Consider the following 23,679-nt stretch of genomic DNA (forward strand, 5'->3'; position numbering starts at 1 on the left):
TAACGAAACAAAATCACTTATACCAGATTTAACACTGAGGATGTTAGTACGTACTGTACCTTGCATTTCTCTATCATACATGAACAGGGGAACAGGAACAGTGGTTACATCTAGATGCTGACCTTAGCCTACTGTAGGCCTTTTTTTGCTAGTTGGTACGTTTGTAGCCTCGACCACAGGCTGGTCCAGGCTCTTATTTTTTAGCAAAACGCGAAGGAAAATAAAAGCCTGGACCGGCCTGTTGACGTTCCTGGCATAGGAAGTGGGAGTCAACCTTTCATTTCCCCAACCAACCAGAGTGCAGTGGGCGTCGCTTCAAATGTTGTGACGTCAATGCTGCACATTGGAGGAGGAGGAGGGGCACACAGATCGGTGAACCAATGGGAGCCCACGGATTCTCTCTCCGGAGATTTTGAACCCGCCCCTCTAGACCAGATATCAGACGCGCTAGGGCAGCCTAGTACGTTTGTGAAAGGACAGTTGCCTTGCTTAACCACACCAACCATAGAGTCCCCATTCTATTGTGAAAATTCAGAAAAAAATAGAAGATCCGTAAGCTCACAATGCATCACATTGTGGCGCGTTGTGAGCTTGTAGATTGGCTACCTTGGGCATTGAGATTTGGTGTGGAGGAGGAAAAGGAGGGGGCCTAGTGTAGACCTCAGGGGTACTCTGGTCAGTGAAGTATATAGGGTTTAAGTGGTTAAGAGCAACAACTAAATACACTAAAATATACAATAGCAGGAAATCACCCATCTATCCCCCCCAATGTGTTTATAATCTATGATAGTATACTGTATATGCAAATTAAACCATAGAGATGTATATCTGTGTATTAGCCACACACACACACACACACACACACACACACACACATAGCCTGACACAAGGTATAGGGAATTATATGCAGATGACTGCACGTTTTAAAAAGAGACAGACTCTTGCTAATCCTGTTGTCGGCCCAAAAAAGACAGGGACCGTTGGCTGAACTGAGCAAGCAGGCGGCACACACACACACACACACACACACACACACACACACACACACAGACACACACACACACACACACACACACAGAGAGAGAGAGAGAGAGAGAGAGAACGCCAGATGGTCACAGCCCATGCCAAACCTTGCCCTGCATTCATTTAAGTAGAAGGAAGGAAAGAGAGATGAGAAGGAGGCAAGTAAGGACATAGGAAAGGGAAGAGGATAGGGAAAAAATGAGTCTAATTGCATTTATTTATTTTTTTGGCAAATTCTTCAGATAGCGCGGCTACTAGTTTTGCACGTGCGTGCGTGTTACGTTACAATTTTTAACTTTTATTGCTCTTGCTAATCACTGTATGTGTGGAGGGCGGTAGACCTCACTGTAGCTCATTAAATACTCAACACGCGCTAGCAAACTGCTCCTTTCAAAGAGACCATCAAAGAGGGTTTTGGTTTGTTTTACGAAAATGCTGGGAGTTTTCTGGTCTTTTTTTCCCTCTTTTTTTTCTTTTTTAAAGAGAGTGGGAAGTCTGTCGTAAATAAAGACAGTTTCCAAGAAGAGCGCCCTTGGAACCTGTCTTTATGTACAATGGACCATAGGAAAGCTGAGAGGGAGAAAGTGTAGAAGAGACAGATAGTAGAAAAGCTGAGGGGAGACAGAGTAGGAGAGACAGACAGACAGACAGACAGACAGACAGACAGACAGACAGACAGTAGGAATGCTTAGAGGGGAGAATGTAGGGGAGACAGACAGTAGGATAGCTGAGAGTGAGACAGTGTAGGGGAGGTAAAGTAGGAAAGCTGAGAGGGAGCTAGTGTAGGAGAGAGACAGTATACTGTAGGAAGGCTGAGAGAGATGCAGCATAATAGCGGAGATGTGAGAGGGCTCTGACGGCAGCCTTTTGGTTCCAGGAGAGGCCTCAAACACTGGAGTCCTTTTAAGATCGAGTTGGAACGGAAACACGGGACAATAATAGGCACAAACCCACAGCCAAACCAAATATAAAATGCATGCACTATGAAAGAACACACATGTCAATAGCTTGGTATCTGGATTTTTCGCATCATTTTCAATTGGAAAAAAAACGGTCATCCGTTGTGGAGCAGCAGGTTTCAGACATGAAAAGGGAAACTGAACCTTGAACCTGGAATATAAAATGAGGCATCAAAGCGTGGAGCTCCACAACAAACGACTCTGCCGTCTGTTTTTATAAAACTCGCTTACGTAACAGGGGATCAGCTCCTGGTTCCGTTCAGAATGACCAGGCATTTGTGGCGCTATAATAAGCCGTAGCATTTCATTAGCGGTTCAGTGGTGGACTGTAATTGAAGCCGTTGGAGGGGTTGAAGTGTGTGGTTGTGGGTGTGTGTGTAAAGGGGGGGGGGGCAGTGTGGTTATATGACAGTTACAGCATGACTAAGACGCCAAGGACAGACATGACAGCTCCAAAACAATGCTGGAATGTCAGTCAGAAACAAACAGCTTTGGTGCACGAGAAGAGAAGAGAAGAGAAGAGAAGAGAAGAGAAGAGAAGAGAAGAGAAGAGAAGAGAAGAGAAGAGAAGAGAAGAGAAGGTGTTACCAATAATACTAATTAAGGCTCTGTTCCATTTAGTGTAGCACAGTCGTTGTCTTATTTTCAAGGACCCCCATAACTCTGAGAGTGTACAAATGGAACCAAATGGACCCGTACGGGTCCATTTGGTTCCATTTGTACACTCTCAGAGTTACACACCCACCATACATAAGGGGCCATTTGGGAACCAAAATGGAGTGTTTCTAGCGAGCCAACATGCATGATATCAGCACCCTGACCAGAATGGAACAGAGCCTTCATTAGTATCATTGGTAACACCGGTGAAGGAAGTAAGAAGAGGCCCAATTTCTTTCCAATATGGCTGTGTGCATAGAGCCTATTGAGCCAATGCGTTGTGAGCTCGCATGTGCGTGCTCAGTGTGTACGTGTGCGCGTGCGTGAGTGCGCGTGCACGCGTGCGCTTGTCCAACCATGTCATTATTGTTCAGCCAGTAATGTTTTCAAGCATGTTATTCCAGAACAGCATGGAGCTGCAGCGCCGGGTGGAGTGACGGCCTAAACATCCATCTCAGTAGGGGGGAGGAGAGAGGATCAAATGGAGGGGGTCTGCAGCGGGGGTCCTGGGGTGCACCGTGCATCCCAATAGTCACACAAACAACATCCTCTGTGCCTCCCCTAGCCACTACTTCTGTGACCTTGAAGGAAAACATCATTGAGGTCAGGGACAGATGTGGATGAGAATCGGACTGCACTTATTAAACTAGGCTACTGGTCCTGGACGGGGTTCCATGGGGGTCCCCAGCCAAATTAGCTGGCCCCCGGGAACCCCCTCAAGGACCCCTGGAGGTCCCCGGACCCCACTCCGAAAAACCACTGGCTTAGATGCTGCACGTAAACTACTGTAACTCTTAAATGGTTCTTTAAACTACACGCTATATAGGATGCCAGGTCAACAATGACCTAGCATCTGTCTACATAACATGCCATTTAAATGACATTTTAGCCTTTGCATAAGCCTGCAAAGTCGTCAAGGCTAGGGCACGTGCTACGGCAAGTGCTACGGGGTAAGGTGGATTCTGAAGAGGTGAGTCTTCAGATTACGGGCGGAAGATTGGGAGTGATTCTGCAGTTCTAACTGCAATGGGGAGTTCATTCCACAGTTTGGTAGCCAGAAGGGAGAAGAGTCTGGGACGCGAGGAGCGTTGTCCCGAATGTTTTAGCGAAGGTTCTGACAGCTTCCCTGTGTGAGTCATTTAACTCTGTTAGGAACCTTCTTAATTAAAAGAATGACTACTTTGAAGGCACCCCATGGGCTTCCTCCAGCCTTCCATCAGCTTTCCCTGTCATCACTCGCTACAACCTCCTTTCTAAGCCCGCTTTTATCCTCCTGTTAAGCTGCTGAGGAAAGGAGACGTGCCTTACTCAAATGAGAAGTGAGGTGTGAAATTGAGGACGCTTGCGTGCACACGCATGCGTGTGTGTGTGTGTGTGTGTGTGTGTGTGTGTGTGTGTGTGTGTGTGTGTGTGTGTGTGTGTGTGCGTATATGCAACAGTATGTTTACAGTACAGTATGTGTCTACGTGGATATCATGCATGTACGGAAATGAGTGTAATTGAGCATGTGAGCCCATGTACAGTATATTTGTGTGTGTGTGTGTGTGTGTGTGTGTGTGTGTGTGTGTGTGTGTGTGTGTGTGTGTGTGTGTGTGTGTGTGTGTGTGTGTGTGTGTGTGTGTGTGTAAGAACTTGTATTGCTATACTTGAAGGCCAAATGTCCCCACACATAGTAGAATTCGAGAAATAGACATTGTGAGGACAATTTCCTTCATCTTCACTAGAGAAATGGTTGTTTTACAGTATGGTAAAAGATTATTACAATTATGAAAATATTCCAGCAGAGAGTTGGGGTTAGGGTTAATAATATTAACCCTATATTGTAGGCATTTAGAGGTTCGGATTAAGGTTAGAATCATACTGATCCAGTCTTTGCTGCACACCGGTGTCGACAATAGCTGATCTTGAGCTTGCAGATCAGATATTTTCTGCTATTTTCGGTTATAATGGCTGCAGGAGGTGGGTTACTTAATTGGGAAAATCGAAAAATCGCATTTACAGTATAAAATCGACGTGCTAAAATGTTGAGTATAGTAATAAAGTGTGTGTGTGTGTGTGTGTGTGTGTGTGTGTGTGTGTGTGTGTGTGTGTGTGTGTGTGTGTGTGTGTGTGTGTGTGTGTGTGTGTGTGTGTGTGTGTGTGCACGGCACGTGCATGTTCCTTTATCACCATGCAACCTCTGTATTGATAACGGCGCTAAGGAGGCCCTTTCATCTCGACCCTGCCAGACCCGAGCGGGTCCATCGCTGCCGTCTGATCCGCCCCGGCCCTGATCTGATCCTCCCCTCCCGTCTCACACTCACTCCATGGGAAATAACCCTGGCATTAACCCATTGAGACCTGAAGCCGATTCTACATGTCTCCTAAATCTCAACAGTATTCTCAAAAACGTATGTTTCTATATCAGTGGTGCTCAATCTTTTTCATGTCAAGGACCCCCAAAATTATATGTATTTGGCCGCGGACCCCCATCAAAATATGTTGTTCCAGGGACCCCCTGAAGCAAAGATTTGAGTTAAAAATGTTCGCTTTAAAAATATATATATATTGAAAGATTTGCACACATTTTCACGAATTTTCAAAAATAGCAGATCTACAAGCTCGTAGCGCGGCACTCGGTGCCGCGCTACGAGCTTGTATATCTGCTATTTTTGAATAGCCAAAAGTGTAAAATAATGCTTTTTAGCTCAAATCAAAAAATGACACAGTTCCAGGTCTTAATGGGTTAAAGCCGGCTCGCCTCTGCCCCGAAGACGGCGCCGCGCCTGAGAGACTAAGAGGTGCCAAACCGGAGAGCTAATTTAAGACTTCAGAAAAGTTTTTTTTTTTTGGGGGGGGGGGGCAAAAGCCACTTCAAAGAGACTGGCGCGGTGTAAGGAGAGTGGAGGAAGAGAGAGTAGAGGAAGGTGGGACCTGAGCGCGAGGTGGCATTTTGTACAGCATGGCTCTCAAACTTTTTCATGTCAAGGACCCCCAAAATTATATGTATCTCAAATTATTTTGTTCCAGGGACCCCCAGAGGCAAAGATTTGAGTTACACATTTTCGCTTTAAAAATATATATATTCAAAGATTTGCACACATTTTCAAGAATGACCCCACTTTGAGAACCAATGGTCTAGAAATGGGTTTGTGAGAGTCTGTGTCCGTTTGTGGAGCCCCTATGTACTTCTCGAACGACAAATACTGAAAACTAGTCTATACCCGGGGATGTGTGGTGTGCACTCAAAATATTGTAAAAAGGGGTGCAGGCCAACAGTATGAACAATAGAAGAATAAAAAGGAGTCTTGAGTCAAGTGCGCACTCAAAGTATTTTGCAGAATTTTATTTGGGTTATGCGCCGTAACTCCGGTCCTTACAGTTTGACAAGAGTTCACAAAAACGCTAACAAAGAGCCTAGAATTGGGGAAAGTGAAAAATGGGCTCCGTCACTGTCCTCATTATGGCAATGGTCAATGCCCGACTGTGTACAAGTTCACATCGATTAGTCAAACCACTGAGGAGAAAAACGTATTCTAACGCATCGGCTCTCAAAGTGGGGTCCGGGAACCCCTAGGGGTCCTTGGTGGGGGGTATTAGCAGGTCCCCAGCAGAATTAGTTAATAAAGTGTCACAATCATTTTAACCCCTTTATCCATATGTTATACTTTGGCTATTAAAAAATGCAGATCTACAAGCTCATAGTGCGGCACAGAGTGCCGCACTATGAGCTTGTAGATCTGCTATGTTTTTTAAATAGTGATTTTTTTTTTTGCGAATATTTGAATATAATTTTTTTTAAGCGAACATTTGTAACTCAAATCTTTGCTTCTGGGGGTCCCTGGAACAAAGTATTTTGGGGTCGGGGTCCACGGCCAAATACATATCATTTTGAGGGGTCCTTGACATGAAAAAGTTTGAGAACCACTGTTCTAACAGAGGATAGCCCATCTACAAAGTTCACAACACGTCACATTGCATTACAGACTCCCAGTGAAGAAGAAGTGTCCGGCGAGGCAAGGAGGAGCCGTGGTAATCTACACCTGCCCCCAGGCCAACAGTGGGGGTCAGCAGTGAGAGGGAATGGCAGAATGGCAACACTAAATGATGCAGAAAACAACGACTGGCATCATGGCTTCATGTGGATCTCAGAATCCATGTGAGCGGTCTATGACGTCAGTTACCTATGACATATCATTGCTGTCCGGTGGAAACCTTGTACGTCCAAAACAGCTCCTTTTTTATAATTAGAAAAAATTATTTAAAAATAAAAAATTATATTATATTAATATATGCTCACAACGCGGTTGTGAGCTTGTAGATCGGCTATTTTCAATACTTTTGTGCAACACTCTTTTATATGGGTGAATGTAATCAGGGTTGCCAGATCTGCTTATTATAATTTCCCTGCAATATTTTATTTGAAAATAGCCGACCTACAAGCTCACAACGCGTCGCATCGCGACGCGTTGTGAGCTTGTAGATCTGCTATTTTCAAATAGCTCATGTATATGTTAAAGTGCTCATGTAGCCCATAGTCGCTTCTTTTGGGCTGGTTTTCCTAGACCTGGTTGCTTGTTTCTCTCACAGAATCTGGCAACACTGAATGTAATGCACCTTGTAAAGCACTTTGGATAAGGGAGCTAAATAAAAGCACCATTTACCATTTACAGGCACTAAAGTAGTCAGGTTGCATGTTCAATTTTACCCTCCCGACCACACACACACACACACACACACACACACACACACACACACACACACACACACACACACTGCATATTAGGTAAGCACAGACGAGGCAAACGCACGCTAGGCTTACAAAAGCGAACACATACTGGATAAGCTCCATCTAATTTCAATTAAGCCGCACGACAAGTGGAAAACAAAGAGGTCGTTTCCACAAACAAACACCACAGAGGGAATTAGCACTCTAATGTCTGCTGGAGGCGGTGTGCGTGCGTGTGCGTGTGCGTGTGCGTGTGCGTGTGTGTGTGTGTGTGTGTGTGTGTGTGTGTGTGTGTGTGTGTGTGTGTGTGTGTGTGTGTGTGTGCGTGCGTGCGTGTGTGTGCGTGTGTGTGTGTGTCTGGCTTGTGCATCCATGGGAACAGCGATGTGCGGATTAAACCTGTCTCAGTACAGGTGAATGACAGTTATTTTGGCCTGACTGTTCAAGGCAGTGGTTCTCAAACACACAAGTCAAGGACCCCCAAATCAATATGTATTTGGCAGCAGACCCCTATCTGAAAAGATGTTGTGCCAGGGACCCCCACGAGAGAAGATTTGTGCGTGAAATGATTCCACATTTTTCACAAATTTGAAGTGTGAGCTTGTAGATCTATTTTGGAATAGACGAATTATACAAAATAGGGTTAAAGTGGTTTAATTGATTGTGAAGCTATATTAACCCATTAAGACCTGGAACTGTGTGATTTTTAGATTTGAGCTAAAAAGCTTTATTTTACACTTTGGCTATTCAAAAATAGCAGATCTACAAGCTCGTAGCGCGGCACCGAGTGCCGCGCTACGAGCTTGTAGATCTGCTATTTTTGAAAAATCGTGAAAATGTGTGCAAATCTTTGAATATATATGTTTTTAAAGCGAATATTTTTTAACTCAATTCTTTGCTTCTGGGGGTCCCCGGAACAAGATATTTTGATGGGGGTCCATGGCCAAATACATATCATTTTGGGGGTCCTTGACATGAAAAAGTTTGAGCACCACTGATATAGAAACATATGTTTTTCAGAAAACTGTTGGGATTTAGGAGACATGTAGAATCGGCTTCAGGTCTTAAAGGGTTAACACATTTTGCCGGGGCCCCCCCCTCTTTGAGAAGCACCGGTTCAGGGCGTCATGGACGAACGTCAGACTATGATCTCTCAAGAGCGTTCTTGACTAACAACGTTAGAAAGACTGCGCCCCCTCTCCCTCTCTCTCACTTCTCTCTCTGTTCTCTCGTTGTAATTGTGACTGTACAATTACAAGGGCAATCATTCCTTGTTTATATCCAGCGTATTACAGAAACCACACACAACTCTGCTGTTCAGTAGCACCTGTTTATTACGGATAATAAATGGTCCTCACTCTCCACCATTGTCCTAATCAATGCACAAGGGCGAACACAACCTACCCAACCAGTAATCATAGTGTTTCACTGGGTCCTTCCCAACAAACAAACAAGAACAATAAGGATAAAGAGGTTTCAATTACCACATAAGACAAGGCCATGTGTGTGTGTATGTATATGTATATTACGTGTATGTACGCCTGTGTGTGTGTGTGTGTGTGTGTGTGTGTGTGTGTGTGTGTGTGTGTGTGTGTGTGTGTGTGTGTGTGTGTGTGTGTGTGTGTGTGTGTGTGTGTGTGTGTGTGTGTGTGTTCTCCGTTGAGGACTATTGGTTAAGAACTGATGCTCTCTACCTTCTTTTGAATCTCCTCATAAACTTAAAACTTAAAGGGATAGTTCACGCCCAAAATGACTTTATTTCTATCGATTAGTCACTCCATGGACACTTGAATGAATGGATATTGTTTTGTGTTTGACCATTCCTAAGACAATAACTTGATGACCGGCAGTGTGGTTCCGGTAGGACACAAAAAGAGTCTCCTTTGTGTCTCCTACCGGAACCGCTGCCTACTGGTCCGCTGGTCATCAAATAATTGGCTTAGGAATGGTCAAAAACAAAACAATATCCATTAATTCAAGTCTCCATGGAGTGACTAATCGATAGAATAAATGTGATTGTGGGGGTGAACTATCCCTTTAATATGGATACTATGGATCATAAGTATGTGTTATTGTCTATTGTTATCATTACGGTTAAATGTCATATTCATACCTTTCTTCTCCTAAGGCCATGGTGTGTGCGTGTGCGTGTGTGCGTGTGCGCGCGTCTAATGCGATCCTCTGCTTGCTGTGTCAGGCCAGAGATCTGGTTGCCATGGTAACAGCAGAAGGGGCATAGGGGGGAAAACGACAGATGTGGCGAACAACCCACAAGGATCATGAATAGGGAGGGAGAGAGAGAACATAGGCTACTGTATGACCCGAAATGAACAAAAAAACAACAACAAATTCCTTATTCCTTATTCCAGTGGTTCTCAACCTTGAAAGCGTTCGCAGCCCAGCCATCTGACCACATATCAATGATACATTATCATAGAAATATTAGTGTTTTTGCAATTATTTGGGGACCCACTTGCGGTCCGCCAGTGGTCCCCGGCCCACAGGTTCACAATATTATTTAGTCACAAGCTCTTGTTTCAACGTTTCGTTGGTTCAATACTTATGAAATACGCAGAAAGACTTAAATGAGTAGTTCACCCAAAAACACCCCATGAAGCCTTGAATTCATGGAGACTTTTCAGTTTTTGCTGCATTCATAAGCCAATAATTTGATGACCTCAAAGAGTCTCAAAGAGTCTCAAAGACTGGCTCAGTAATGCGACAAAAACAAAAGAATCTCCATGAATTCAAGGCTTCATGGGGTGCGTAATTGCTAGAAAATAAGTATTTTTTTGGGTAAACTACTCCTTTAACCACTTTCACTTCTCAAGGTTTTCTTTTCTAAAATATCTAAAACAGCCACAAGCTCGAGCTCACTTTGTGCGCTGGTAGATGGTCTATTTTAGCTACTTTTGTGCAACACTGTTGTACAACAAAATAGGGCATTCATTTCCAGGAAGTTATGCAAGGTTTCTGTCCTGCAGCCATGCTGAAATACACACATTCACCGACACCCCATCAGTCTAGACAAATTACATAATTAAAGAAGATGGCAATCATCAAACGTTGCTTCAGGTCAGGCAGCTGAAGACGTTTCTTCAACAGGGAGGGTCTTGAAAGGACGCGTCTGTGATATGAACAGTTAAAAGATAACTTACCAGTCTGTACAGTTCGGTGACGCTGATCTCGTCTGGGTCCACCATGCTGAACTCTCTCCTCGGAACTAGGTCCAGACACAGGTGCCTGTAACACACACACGTGCACACACACACACACACACACACACACACACACACAAAGACAAAAAAAGATGTATGTCAGAAAATCAATGTCAGTCATCCAACCAGCCTCTCCCCTCTTCCCTCCCTCCAGTGTTAACCCATTAAGACCTGTCACTTTGGCTATTCAAAAATAGCAGATACTGTATACAAGCTCATAGCGCGGCACCGAGTGCCGCGCTACGAGCTTGTAGATCTGCTATTTTTGAAAAATCGTGAAAATTATTTTTTAATATTTTTTCCCAATTTTTTTTTAGGATTTAGATTTTTTTTAGACGCGGCCTCAGGTCTTTTTGTCGACTAAAACTATGACGAAAAATGTTCGTCGACTACCTTTTTTCACTGACGAAAACTAAATAAACACTAAGCTATGATGAAAACTATGATGAAAACTATGACTAAATATGTTGACAATTTCGTTAACAAATAAAAACGTGTGTTAGGGAGGGATTAGTGGAGAAGAGATCCAGTGGAACTGAATGACAAGTCATTTTATGTTTGGTTGCACTCCGATGTTGCACTCTGAAAATATCAAATCTACAAGCTCACAACACGTCGCAGCGCGACGTGTTGTGAGCTTGTAGATTGGCTATTTTCATTAGGACACCATCACAGCTTGCCAACATACATTGTAGTCACCAAAATCAACTGTAGATTTAGTCGACTAAAAACGTATGATATTTTGGTCGACAAAAACGAGACATTTCAGATAACTAAAATAGTACTTAAACTGAATGAAATTTCATTCAAAAGACTATGACTAAAACTAAATCAACATTTGCTGTCAAAATTAACACCGCCTCCCTTGTCACCATCTTCCTCCTCCTCCTCCTCCTCCTCCTCCTTCAACCATTACCCTCTTCTCTCCCTCTCCTACACCCAGGGACGGATAGTGTCAGTGGACCGACAGTCAAGAGACAGACAGAGGCAGTCAAGCGTCCCATGGCCAGAAGCATGCGTTCGTTGCTGTCCATTGTGTGATTGTGTGTGGAGAGGCACGGGGGAGAAAGGCAGTAGCGCGCGAGAGAAAAAGTGAGAGAGAGATGGAAACCGAAAGGGAGAGGATCAGAGGGAGACGGAGAGAGACAGAGAGAGAGGGGGGGGGGGGGGGGGGGGGGGAGCAGAATGGCAGAGCGAAGTGTGTGTTTCTTTGGTTCGGTCTCCCTCCCTGCGGTCACAGACCATTGTCTGTTTGAAGCAGAGGAGATGTGATTGAGAGCTGAGCGTCGCCTACAGGGAGAACGCTTGACACTAAAACACACTGCAAGTGGGGAGAGATAGTACCGCGCGTGTGTGTGTGTGTGTGTGTGTGTGTGTGTGTGTGTGTGTGTGTGTGTGTGTGTGTGTGTGTGTGTGTGTGTGTGTGTGTGTGTGTGTGTGTGTGTGTGTGTGTGTGTGTCATTGGATTTTCTGTTTGTTTGTATGCACATACTGGATATATCCACTCCTGGTACTGCATGTGTTACTCACTCTCAAGTCTCTCTCTCTCTCTCAGTCTCTCTCACTCGAGACAGCATGTTACCGATGACCTAGTCAACTATTCCACAATCTCTGAATGTTATATAGAGTCTGGAACTACACCTTCCGAAATCCGAGAGAGGAAGCTGGCACCTCCGTTCACGAAAATATATTTCAGAATATCTTTACGTTTTATTTTTTAATTTCCATTTCTGCTCAGCATCAAGCTATATATACTTAGATGATTTGTATTTATATTGGGATAAATTTGCGCGACTGTAAAGACGAAGCGGAAGTGGGGAGGAGGCTTCACATCCGCTTTATAGTTTAACCCATTGAGACCTGAAGCCGATTCTGCATGTCTCCTAAATATCAATAGTATTCTCAAAAACGTATGTTTCTATATCAGTGGTGCTCAATCTTTTTCATGTCAAGGACCCCCAAAATTATATGTATATGGCCACGGACCCCCATCAAAATATTTTGTTCCAGGGACCCCCAGAAGCAAAGATTTGAGTTAAAAATGTTCGCTTTAAAAATATAAATATTCAAAGATTTGCACACATTTTCATGATTTTTCAAAAATAGCAGATCTACAAGCTCGTAGCGCGGCACTCGGTGCCGCGCTATGAGCTTGTATATCTGCTATTTTTGAATAGCCCAAAGTGTAAAATAAAGCTTTTTAGCTCAAATCTAAAAATGACACAGTTCCAGGTCTTAATGGGTTAATCATGATCAGAGCTTCCGAGTCCCAGACTGTATGACCGGAAACATTTGAAATTTGTGGGAGGCAATAGTCTGGCCACGCGAGACTACCGATGACCAAAATAAATATCCGATAATTTACTGTTTGTGCTGTTTGTAACCTCAGTGTTACCTGTGTGATGAGAACGAGCAAGTGCTACAGTATCTCAAATGTGTTTACTGTAATGGGCCTACACAGGAATACGGCAAAGGGGCCAAGCAGAGTTTCAGAGCAAACGCATCAAATGTAACACATTTACAGCAATCTGGTCACAGAATACTGGAAACCTGGACTAACAGTAATCTGATGGCAAAAAAATGGAAGCTTGAAAGTCCGCCATAGTTTCTGTAGTAAGCACTTAAGCCCTATATACTCCATCAGACAACGTGATTCAAATTGCAATGCATGGTGAGCTAGCTATTCATTTTTGGATGGGGATGCCAGGTTGAATGTGTTTTAAAAAATGAAATAAAAACAGCAGCATGGGACAGCTAACTAGCACCGTGTGATTTCTGTTCTCCTGAGAATGGCCTAAAGGTAAGCCAAACTGCTGCGAACATTAAAACAGCGCGAACACATCATTTGCATACATTTCTTTCGCATTCTGGGCTCGCAAGAATATTCAGAGCTCTTGGGGCCGCCTGTCCCAAAAGAAGCTCACGTACCTCAGACAAAGACAAAGAGCTGTTCCGCTGAAACATTAGTCAATGCAGATAACAGTGTTGTTACACTGCACAGGAGTCGGGAGTGGATTATCTGTGAATTTTACAGCATGGGAGGACAGCCCCATAGGCTGATGTATCGGTACAATCCCTACCGCCTAAACGTCTCTCATATTTTGTCTCTCTCTCCAGGGTTTTTCGCGGCTCAGAATGGGCCTTTGGGGGGTGACTATGCAGTATGCACGTCAGTAGTAAGCATGACTGGTCTGCTTCGTGACCTATGCATTTTCCTGTCACACTGATCGTTCAATGGCAAACAAACGTCAGTACTTCCGTTTTGAATCTGACATAATGAACCGGCATAAACAGATACAGATTTCTATACAGAAGCCTTTGGTAGGCTGCTTGCGGAGGTGTTTTCGAACTGGGAACGATTGACGCGCCTAGTAATTAATTTTTAATCGGAGGCGAGCTGGTAGGTAGGGAGGCGTGGGCAATCTGACAGGCGACAAGCGGGCGCGGCCCCGTTAAAACTGCTGCAGTCACGCTCGTCTCACGCACGCGCCCGCCTGCGCTCGAGTTTTAATTGTCTCCGACGTTTCTCTACCCGATACGCAGGGAAAGAGTGCTTGAATGCACTGAACTTGAAACAAGCAATGAAGCACTTAAACCCAGGTCCCCAGGGTGTACTTGGTGCCCTCCTTTTTTCCCTCTACACCAACAAAGGGTTAGGGTTAGGAAATGATAATATTTTTTCGCACATTATGACATGCCAAGAATAGAAGAAAATGTGCTTATAAACACATTCGATGCTCATCTTGGCTCTAAAACCTGCTAAAACCTGCAAAATCCTGCAAAAAAACCTCTGTACACACACACACACACACACACACACACACCACGCCATCCACTCACTCGTTGCCCCAGTCCAGCCGCGCGGTGATGTGCTGTTTGACGTCCCTCATGCGGTCGTGGGTGAGGTGTCCGACCAGCACCTGCCTCCGTAGGTCCAAGATCTCGTTCATGACATGCCACAGCCTGTGGAACAGGTCACCCTCGTTCTTCTGTTATGGAGAGGAGGGGAGAAAGATCAGGGTTATTTCATTTCACTCATTCTCTTGCATAATGACAACACTGCACTGATTTTCGCTACGTGTACCTGCATGAGTGAGTGACAAACAAACCCCCCTTGAGAGAGACACATTAACTCATTGAGACCTGAAGCCGATTCTACATGTCTCCTAAATCTCAACAGTATTCTGAAAAACGTATGTTTCTATATCAGTGGTGCTCAAACTTTTTCATGTCAAGGACCCCCAAAATGATATGTATTTGGCCGCGGACCCCCATCGAAATATTTTGTTCCAGGGACCCCCAGAAGCAAAGATTTGAGTTAAAAACGGTTCGCTTTAAAAAAATATATATATATATTCAAAGATTTGCACACATTTTCACGATTTTTCAAAAATAGCAGATCTACAAGCTCGTAGCGCGGCACTCGGTGCCGCGCTATGAGCTTGTAGATCTGCTATTTTTGAATAGCCCAAAGTGTAAAATAATGCTTTTTAGCTCAAATCTAAAAATGTCACAGTCCTAGGTCTTAATGGGTTAACGAGGGGAGAGGAATTGCAAACGCGATACGTTCGTTTCATGTCTGTCTGTCTGTCTGTCTGTCTATCATCTGTGAACAGTCTCCCGAAAGCCTCGCTGATATCCACAGCTCACACTGTGAAGAGAGACTCTTCACAAAATGGATTTTGCGCAAAATGATCCTCGGTGTCCCGCAGCTTCTCTCCTCGTCAATTTATGCTCTTTGATCGGCGGGCGTTCATCAGTGCGATCTAATCTGCACAACAGAATAGCCTAATAGGCAACAAACACAATCAATTTGACTAATGAGTGTGTGTGGAAAGGCTTTGGGCTGTTTGCTGCCCGGGAGTTGTACCAGGCCAAATGAATTCCCTTTAGCAGATAAACACACAAACTCAACTCTGTCAGTAGTTAATATTCAAGTTAGTGAGTTCTGATCTGCCTGTGCCCGTGTACAATGATGGCCGATACACCAATGCATTGTTAAACGCACTGTACTTTTGCAGGTGCCTGGGCGTGTGTGTGTGTGTGTGTGTGTGTGTGTGTGTGTGTGTGTGTGTGTGTGTGTGTGTGTGTGTGTGTGTGTGTGTGTGTGTGTGTGTCTACTTGTATTACTATACTTGCGAGGGCCAAATGTCCCGACAAGAACAGTAGAATGAGACATAGACAATGCACAAACAGACAATTTTCCTGGTCCTAACAAGAGAAATGGTTGTTTTATGGTTACAAAATAGTAGGGGAGTTAGGCTTACTAGAGTCAGAGAAAGCTTGCCTAGGGTGCAAATGGGGTTGGAACCGGCCCTGATGGGAACGGTGTGGTGGATGCAAGATCCATAGGAAAATATCACACACCTAACACCCCACAAGTGTTGTCCACTTCGACCCGCAAGAGTGAAACTTTAAGTTGAGGCACAGCTGTTTACAAAATGTCTATGTCCTCACAAGTATAGTAACACAAACGTGTGTATGTGTGTGTGTGTGTGTGTGTGTGTGTGTGTGTGTGTGTGTGTGTTTACCACATAGAGTTGTTTCCACATGACTCCCCAGTCTCTCAGAGTGGAGGTCATCTCTGTGATGACGGAGTCTTCAGTCGGAATGACCGTCTCAAACTGCCTGTGGGTTGGAAACGCACGCACGCACGCACGCACGCACGCACACACACACACACACACACACACACACACACACACACACACACACACACACACACACACACACACACACACACACACACACACACACACACACACACACACACACACACACACACACACACACACACACACACACACACACACGCAGTATTAGAATAATTGGCCTCTACAACTGATCCAAAATTCAGCAGAACTCCCAGTCTTCAGCCTCTCAAAATCTTCCCATGTCTGTCCACTACTGTGATCACTCTAATGCAGGGTTTCTCAAAGTGGGGTCCGTGGACCTTCATGGGTCCTTGAGGGGGGTCTGCTCTTTTTCCCTCTACAGCAACTCTCTGAAAATTACAATCTCACAACGCCTCGCGCTGCGAGGCTTGTAGATCTGCTATTTTCGGCTAATGTTCCCCATCACACAAAGATTTGACGGACCCCCTGTAGTAACTCTGAGGACCCCCTAGCGGTCCCGGACCCCCTGTTGAATACACCTGGTTTAAACTGTTCCTCATTTTGCTGGGGACCCCTGGACCCCTGGGGGTCCACGGGCCCCACTTTGAGAACCAATGCCCTACAACGTGACCATGACCAAACGATCCAAACCACTTCCCACTTCTTCCACCCCCCCAGGCTGTGGAATGACAGACGCACAAGTCCTCATTATGCTCGATCATACACACACAGGCACACGTAAATACGAAATTCACGTGTGACGTGAATTGAATTGGACAGACCGTTGTTGCTGGCTCTCGGGGCCAGGGCTGTGACAATGTGTAGAATTTAATTAAAGTGCTTGCCAGTGGGCATGTTTCTACCGCTCTCAGTCACACACACACACACACACACACACACACACACACACACACACACACACACACACACACACACACACACACACACACACACACACACACACACACACACACACACACACACACACACACACACACACAGAAATCTGTTCCTCCCCCGACTGTACTGTATAATTTCCGAGTTATGAAGCTTCCTCCCCTGTCTCCGTTTTGCCACCAGGCCCTTTCATCTTTCATTCATCAGTTTCATGTTTCATTTATGTCGAGTAGAAACACAGCCGTTGGACCGCACGCTGTGCCTCCGCCTTGCATTCAAAACAATTGCCTTTGTGTACCAGACCCACCGCAAACAATGTTATGCAGAGCATCGATTCAACATGCCGACAGCGGGTACAGTGGCATACTGTAGGTACAGTACTAGGATGCGCGACAGATGGACACCTGCACAGGACAAAGAAGAGGCGATTTGCATGAGAAATGGCAGACGACGGCGGGGATGGATGGGAGGGTGTGTTCGTGCACACGTGCGTGACAGAGAGAGAGAGAAACACACAAACGCTGTGGCAACGGAGACAGATTGCACATACTGTACTGTGTGCCAACATACCTTGGGACCTGCATGGCCCCAAGTACGCACGCAAACACACACATTACTGTATGTACTGTGTACATCAGTGGTTCTCAAACTTTTTCATGTCAAGGACCCCCTAATTGACACTTATTACCCCGCGGACCCCCATTTGAAAAGCCAGGGACAAGGGACCCCAATAAGAGAAGGTTTTTACGGCTCTCTAGCAGTGATTCTCAACCATTCTAATTTCAAGGACCGCGAGTTTGACATGCATTAGGCTACGGACCGCCATTTAATGGCATTTATACCTCTGGGACCCCAATTCACATTGTAAAACCAATGTTAATTTAACTCTGAGAGTGTACAAATGGAACCAAATGGACCCGTTAGGGTCCATTTGGTTCCATTTGTACACTCTCAGAGTTACAGACCCATAAGGGTCCATTTGGTTCCTGTCCATCGTCTAGCTGGGGACCCCCTGGAACCCCCTCAAGTACCCCTGGGGGTCCCCGGACCCCACTTTGAGAACCAATGGTGTACATGATTACGTGCACATGGTGACCCGCTGAATCAGGCACAAAATGCACGCACGCAAGCGCACAAACACACACACACGAGAGGTAGACACACACAAGGACGCGTACAGTAAGCATGCATACACCCACATAAGTTGTAGCTATGCACGCAAATAGTAATTAATTTATTTAACTCTCAGAGTATATAAATGTAGGTGTTAAAGGCTGTTCACACCAAGCACTATCCTCCTATAATTCTACAAACCTCTGTCTGTCTGTCTGTGCTGTGCTCACCAAAACGCCCGGTTCTCCTCAGTGGCTGGAGCAATTGATCTGAATTTGCACACAGCCATTGACCCGATTTACCATGTGCACGGAACTTTTTTTATTTCCCCAAATCGCAGCTGTTTATTAGTGTTTTTGTGTAAAAGAATGTCGCCATGGTTACGGGGCTGCCCAGCTGTGGGACGAACTGCCTCCCGGGTTGCCATATCATGTGCGCATATCCCCCCACACATCAACCAGGTATGGACTAGTGAGTATAAAACTATAAAAAAATCGTTCTAACTCAAGTTGATGGCAGAGTTCACAACTATAACAAAGAGAATTGAGTTGAACAATATAGTTATAGTTACCGTTATAATGCTTGGTGTGAATGTCCCTCAACTCTGAGTGTAGAGATGTAACCAAAATGGACCCGTAGGGGCCATTTTGGTTACATCTGTACACTGTCAGAGTTAAATTAATGATCATGATTTTACAGTGCAGGAACACTAAGCGACAAAATGCACAAGGTCCATGACTCACCCTTTGTTCTTAACTTGGGCATTCTTCAAGTGGATGTAACTGCACGGGAAGATGCCCTTCAGCAAATAAGGAAAATAACAAGGTTAGTGAATGAACAGCCTTCTCTCTCTGAATCACTCTGCACCACCATTAACCCCAAGTGTTTCCAATTTTCACAGACACTATTAAAAGATTATACAGATTTTTAACACAAACTCACAAAAGCATATCGTCGCTGTCCAGCAGGGACCAGCTAACTCCATTTTCATTTTTTTTCCCCCCCATAAATCAACGCTATTGAACACCCTTTAAGTATGTGTAAAAAAAACAACAACATTTGAACCAATGAAAAGTATTAAAAAGCGCCTCTGACAAAACCTCCCAACTCCATTGGTTCTTCAAACTGTCCGTCAACACCACGCAACTCCCCCCAGAGCGCACTGTGCAGTGAGAGGAAGAGCAGCACATAAACAAACTAAACGGCAGGGTTTTTCTCCCCGTAGTCTGTTAAAACTATGCAGTGTACCTGTTTATCAAACTTAGCACTGACCCTAATGTCATGAAAACAAGTCATTATATTTCTAATATCTATGAAGTGTTTAATGAGGAGAGCAATGTGACATGAAGAAAGGAGTTCATAGCATTTCTGTCGCGCTAGTTCTACTCAAACTCCAACTCTGTGAACCCCTCTTCACAGAAGTTATTGTAATATTGAAAATCCTGTTTATTATTGTAGGTCTATATGATAAGTGTCATGAAGCATCAGGGCATTAATTCACACGTTGTGATGCATTGTGAGCTTGGAGATCCATTGTTAACTTTTGGGAATTTAGACCCATTTGAAATCCCTCAGCAGCGGAGCTATTGTCAGCTGTTCGGACTCCTAACTCCACTTGCGCTGGATTTGGGTAAAGTGGTGATAATATAATGACACTTGCATGTATCTGACAATATATAAAGTCACTATAGCAACTTTGATGAGGCAGTATTGCTTTGTTTTAAAAAATATAAGGTTTTCTTAATTTCCTGATAAACTTATATTTAGTTTTTTCATTTCCTGAACAATGAGCATTTTGGAGTTATAGCTGGTTGCTGCTGGACAGCAGAGATATATCAAAAGGCTGAGATTTGCGTTAGAAAAACTTTTATTTATGCATTTTTGGAGTAAAATGCTGACAGTAACACGAACGTGCACACTTCACTCACCTTGGTATTTGGGTTTTTGAGAATGAATCCTCGGTACCAACCTACAGGGAGACAAGAGCAGCATCATTTCTGTCACTGTAACTGTGTGCAGTACACAATTATGTTTTAGTGTACACCGTATTATGTTCATGAGTGTGGTATTAGGTTTATGGACAGCTAGTGTATTTGCTTTAGACTGCCGAGTATGATGGGAGAGCAGATAGAGAAGTTCTATCTCTGTGTGGTGTGTGGTGTGTGTGTGTGTGCGTGCGTGCGTGCGTGCGTGCGTGCGTGCGTGCGTGCGTGCGTGCGTGCGTGCGTGCGTGCGTGCGTGCGTGCGTGCGTGTGTGCGTTAACAAAAAAGCTTTTCTATCATTACGACAAGTCAGTCTACCAAATGGACTACTTCATAAAGAATGATTTCTATTCTGACACACTAACACGTGATAATAAATAGTCTTTCCTGAGCAACTCCTAGCCTCTGAGTGAATAACTTTATCCTGTGTCATGCATAACAGCTCCAAAGAACACACAGTGATACGCCACACACACACGCGCACACACAAGCATACACACGCGCACACACACACACACACACACACACACACACACACACACACACACACACAAGATCAGCAGAAATTGCGTCTCCATTTCATTTATGATATAAGTCACAGCAGTGCAGTATGTTACTCAATCTCCTTTCCGTGCATGGTGTCGCGAGGCAAATTGTTTCCCCAGTATTTCCTGTTGGTGTGGGCCAGCCCAGTGGGCAGTGTGCAGCCAAGGAACCTGCGATATAACTTTAAATCATTTTCCATTCTGAAAAATGAACAACAGCAATTCCACTCCACAGCACACCAGTGGTGTAAAAAGTACTCAAATATTTTACTTAAGTATCAATACTGCAATATAGAAGTACTCTGTTACAAGTAAAAGTTCAGAATTAAAACTTTACTTGAGTAAAAAAGTATTGGTATAAAAATGTACCACAAGTAAAAGCACAAAAATGTTTGAAAATAGCAGATCTACAAGTTCACAACGCGTCGCAGCCACACGTTGTATGGTGTGCGTGCGCACGCACGCACACCATACAATGCAAACACATCACAGAACTGTGCTGTGCTGGGTTACGCAGCCAAATGGCTGAGGGCCAAAGTAATTTAAAGCTGACAGGAGCGATATGCTCAGCTACTGTAAGCCACATTGTCACTTATCTGAGAGGGTGTGAAAAACTGTGCTATCTGAACAGACAAGGTGAAAATGATAAAGGCTTTTGACTCGTGCTTAAAAGCAAGAGCATAGACAGCATAATAATAACACGTCTTGGAAGAAGAGAGATTATTCTAGCCCGGCTGGGAATTCCCAATTCAAATCAGGGAGCATTAACGCAAGATGCTTTAGCCAAAGCGCAGGCGCTAATTACTATAATGATGTACTGCATTTGCATTTAATGTTGTAGGCTACATTTCATTCAGCTGACGCTCTTATCCAAAGCCACTTAGCGTCAGCACAACAGTGGAATGTAAGCTCATTCTACCCTCGCATTCATTATTATTAACCCGGATAACAGCATCAGTCTGAAACCTAAATGTATTAGTTCTCTATAATTTGGTTTGGGATTTGCCAACACATGAAGGACCTGGTGGATTTGAAGTTGTGCTGGAGTGTAGTTTTGTGTGCGTGATATTGTTTCTCACTGATAGTAGTGGTGGACAGTAACTAAGTACATTTACTTGAGTGCAGTAAATCTTTTGAGTATCTGTACTGTACTTGAGTATTAGTATTTTTGAATACGACTTTCACTTCACTACGAATAAGACAAATATTGTACTTTTGACTCCACTACATATGTAGGATTTTTTTTTTATTATTAGGAATTAATCACCATCTCAAATATAGTGAAAATAGTAGATCTACAAGCTCACAATGCATCGCACATTGCGACACGTTGTGAGCTTGTAGATCTACTGTTTTCAAGGAGAGATACCCGCACACTGCCACTTGCGCGTTTCAAGAGAATATTTATCAAGTAACAGCGTTTCGGTCGTGTAGACCTCGTGTAGACCTTCCTCAGGTTAAAAATAAATAAATAATGAAAGTTAATATCTGGCAATGAATGTGTTAAAACAGATCGTTGTTGTGTGAGGTAAGAAACCCATAGGAGGGTTTACAAGGAAACCTCACCGTGTAATGTTTTGGATGACAACAGGTGATATCGATAGTTTCCATACAGTGCGTGTATGAACTGTATCCACAGACGCGCGTGACAGGGCATTGAAAAAGGTATCGAAACCAGACACATTGCATCATTAACAGCGGATGAATAATGCATGCCAACTTAGTAATTTGCGGCGGTCAGCGCATTCTAAAAACACACACTCGCCATTTCCTCAATATGTCATTCATTTATCAGCGGTCAAATGCAGAAACGGCTCTCGACAAGGGCCTGTGTCAGCACATAATGTCATTAGTTGTCCCCTGCCTGGCTCGGACTCTAACATCGATAGGACTTGTTTGCAATTATGAATGTTATTTTCAATAGCACCTGCCGATTTAGATAAACAGTGAGGGGGGCAGTGTAGGAGAGACAGACAGTAGGACAGCTGAGAGGGAGACAGTGTAGGAGAGACATACATTAGAAAAAGAGAGAGGGAAACAATGTAGGGGAGACAGACAATAGGACAGCTGAGAGGGAGACAGTATAGGAGAGACAGGCAATAGGAAAGTGGAAGAGAGAGAAAGACAGTAGCCTCCCTATGCTAGCATGGGTGGTTTTAGGCTTTTAAATGCTTTTAAATCACCCCCAAAATGACTTTTTTCCTATCGATTAGTCACCCCATGGAGAATTCATGGACATTTTTCAGTTTTTGTCTTATTCCTAAGACAATGATTTGATGACCAGCAGCGGTTCCGGTAGGAGACACAAAGAGTCTCCGTTGTATCTCCTACCGGAACCGCTGCCTACCGGTCCGCCGGTCATCAAATTATTGGCTTAGGAATGCGTCAAAAATGTTGGGGTGAACTATCCTTTTTAACACAATGCCGTCAAACAGGCACTCAATGCATCATTTGCAAAGGAATATATTCACATTAGTTAGGGAGAGAACGAGCAAAACATCAAAGAAATACCAAGAGGGGCATCTAGTCACAAATACATCAGCGGCAGACAGTGGTGGAAAGTATTACTAAGTACATTTACTTAAGTACTGTACTTAAGTACAATTTTGAGTTATTTGTACTTTAGTTGAGTATTTCCAATTTCCAATACTTTTACTTCTACTCCACTACATCTCAGAGGCAAATATTGTACTTTTACTCCACTACATTTACTTGAAAACTTTAGCCACTAGTTACTTTTCAGATATAAATTATGATATATTGATACATACATACCACTTTAGCCCTATTTTATACATAGGCTATTTGAAAATAGCCGATCTACAAGCTCACAACGCGTCGCATCGCGGCGCGTTGTGAGCTTGTAGATCTGCTGTTTTCAAATATGTAGTATTTTTACTTTTGGTACTTTAAGTACATTTTGATGCCAATACTTTTGTACTTTTACTCAAGTCATTTTTT

At 44.0% G+C, this 23,679-nt stretch overlaps 1 protein-coding gene across 3 annotated transcripts in view; it reads right to left on the reverse strand.

Annotated features, from left to right (window-relative positions):
- dock4b (dedicator of cytokinesis 4b) overlaps window positions 1–23,679 on the reverse strand; it is a 315,514-nt gene that overhangs the window by 233,222 nt on the left and 58,613 nt on the right. For all 3 annotated transcript variants that reach the window (XM_084049385.1, XM_084049386.1, XM_084049384.1), the window contains exons 3-7: window positions 20,119–20,159; window positions 18,934–18,989; window positions 16,097–16,193; window positions 14,406–14,554; window positions 10,506–10,590 (exon numbers count right to left, since the gene is read on the reverse strand). In XM_084049385.1, coding sequence (XP_083905511.1) covers window positions 10,506–10,590; window positions 14,406–14,554; window positions 16,097–16,193; window positions 18,934–18,989; window positions 20,119–20,159 — 428 coding nt within the window. The remainder of the gene's footprint in view (window positions 1–10,505; window positions 10,591–14,405; window positions 14,555–16,096; window positions 16,194–18,933; window positions 18,990–20,118; window positions 20,160–23,679) is intronic.

Source organism: Gymnoscopelus microlampas (assembly GCF_963454915.1).
Source record: "Gymnoscopelus microlampas genome assembly, chromosome: 23".
NCBI lineage: Eukaryota > Metazoa > Chordata > Actinopteri > Myctophiformes > Myctophidae > Gymnoscopelus > Gymnoscopelus microlampas.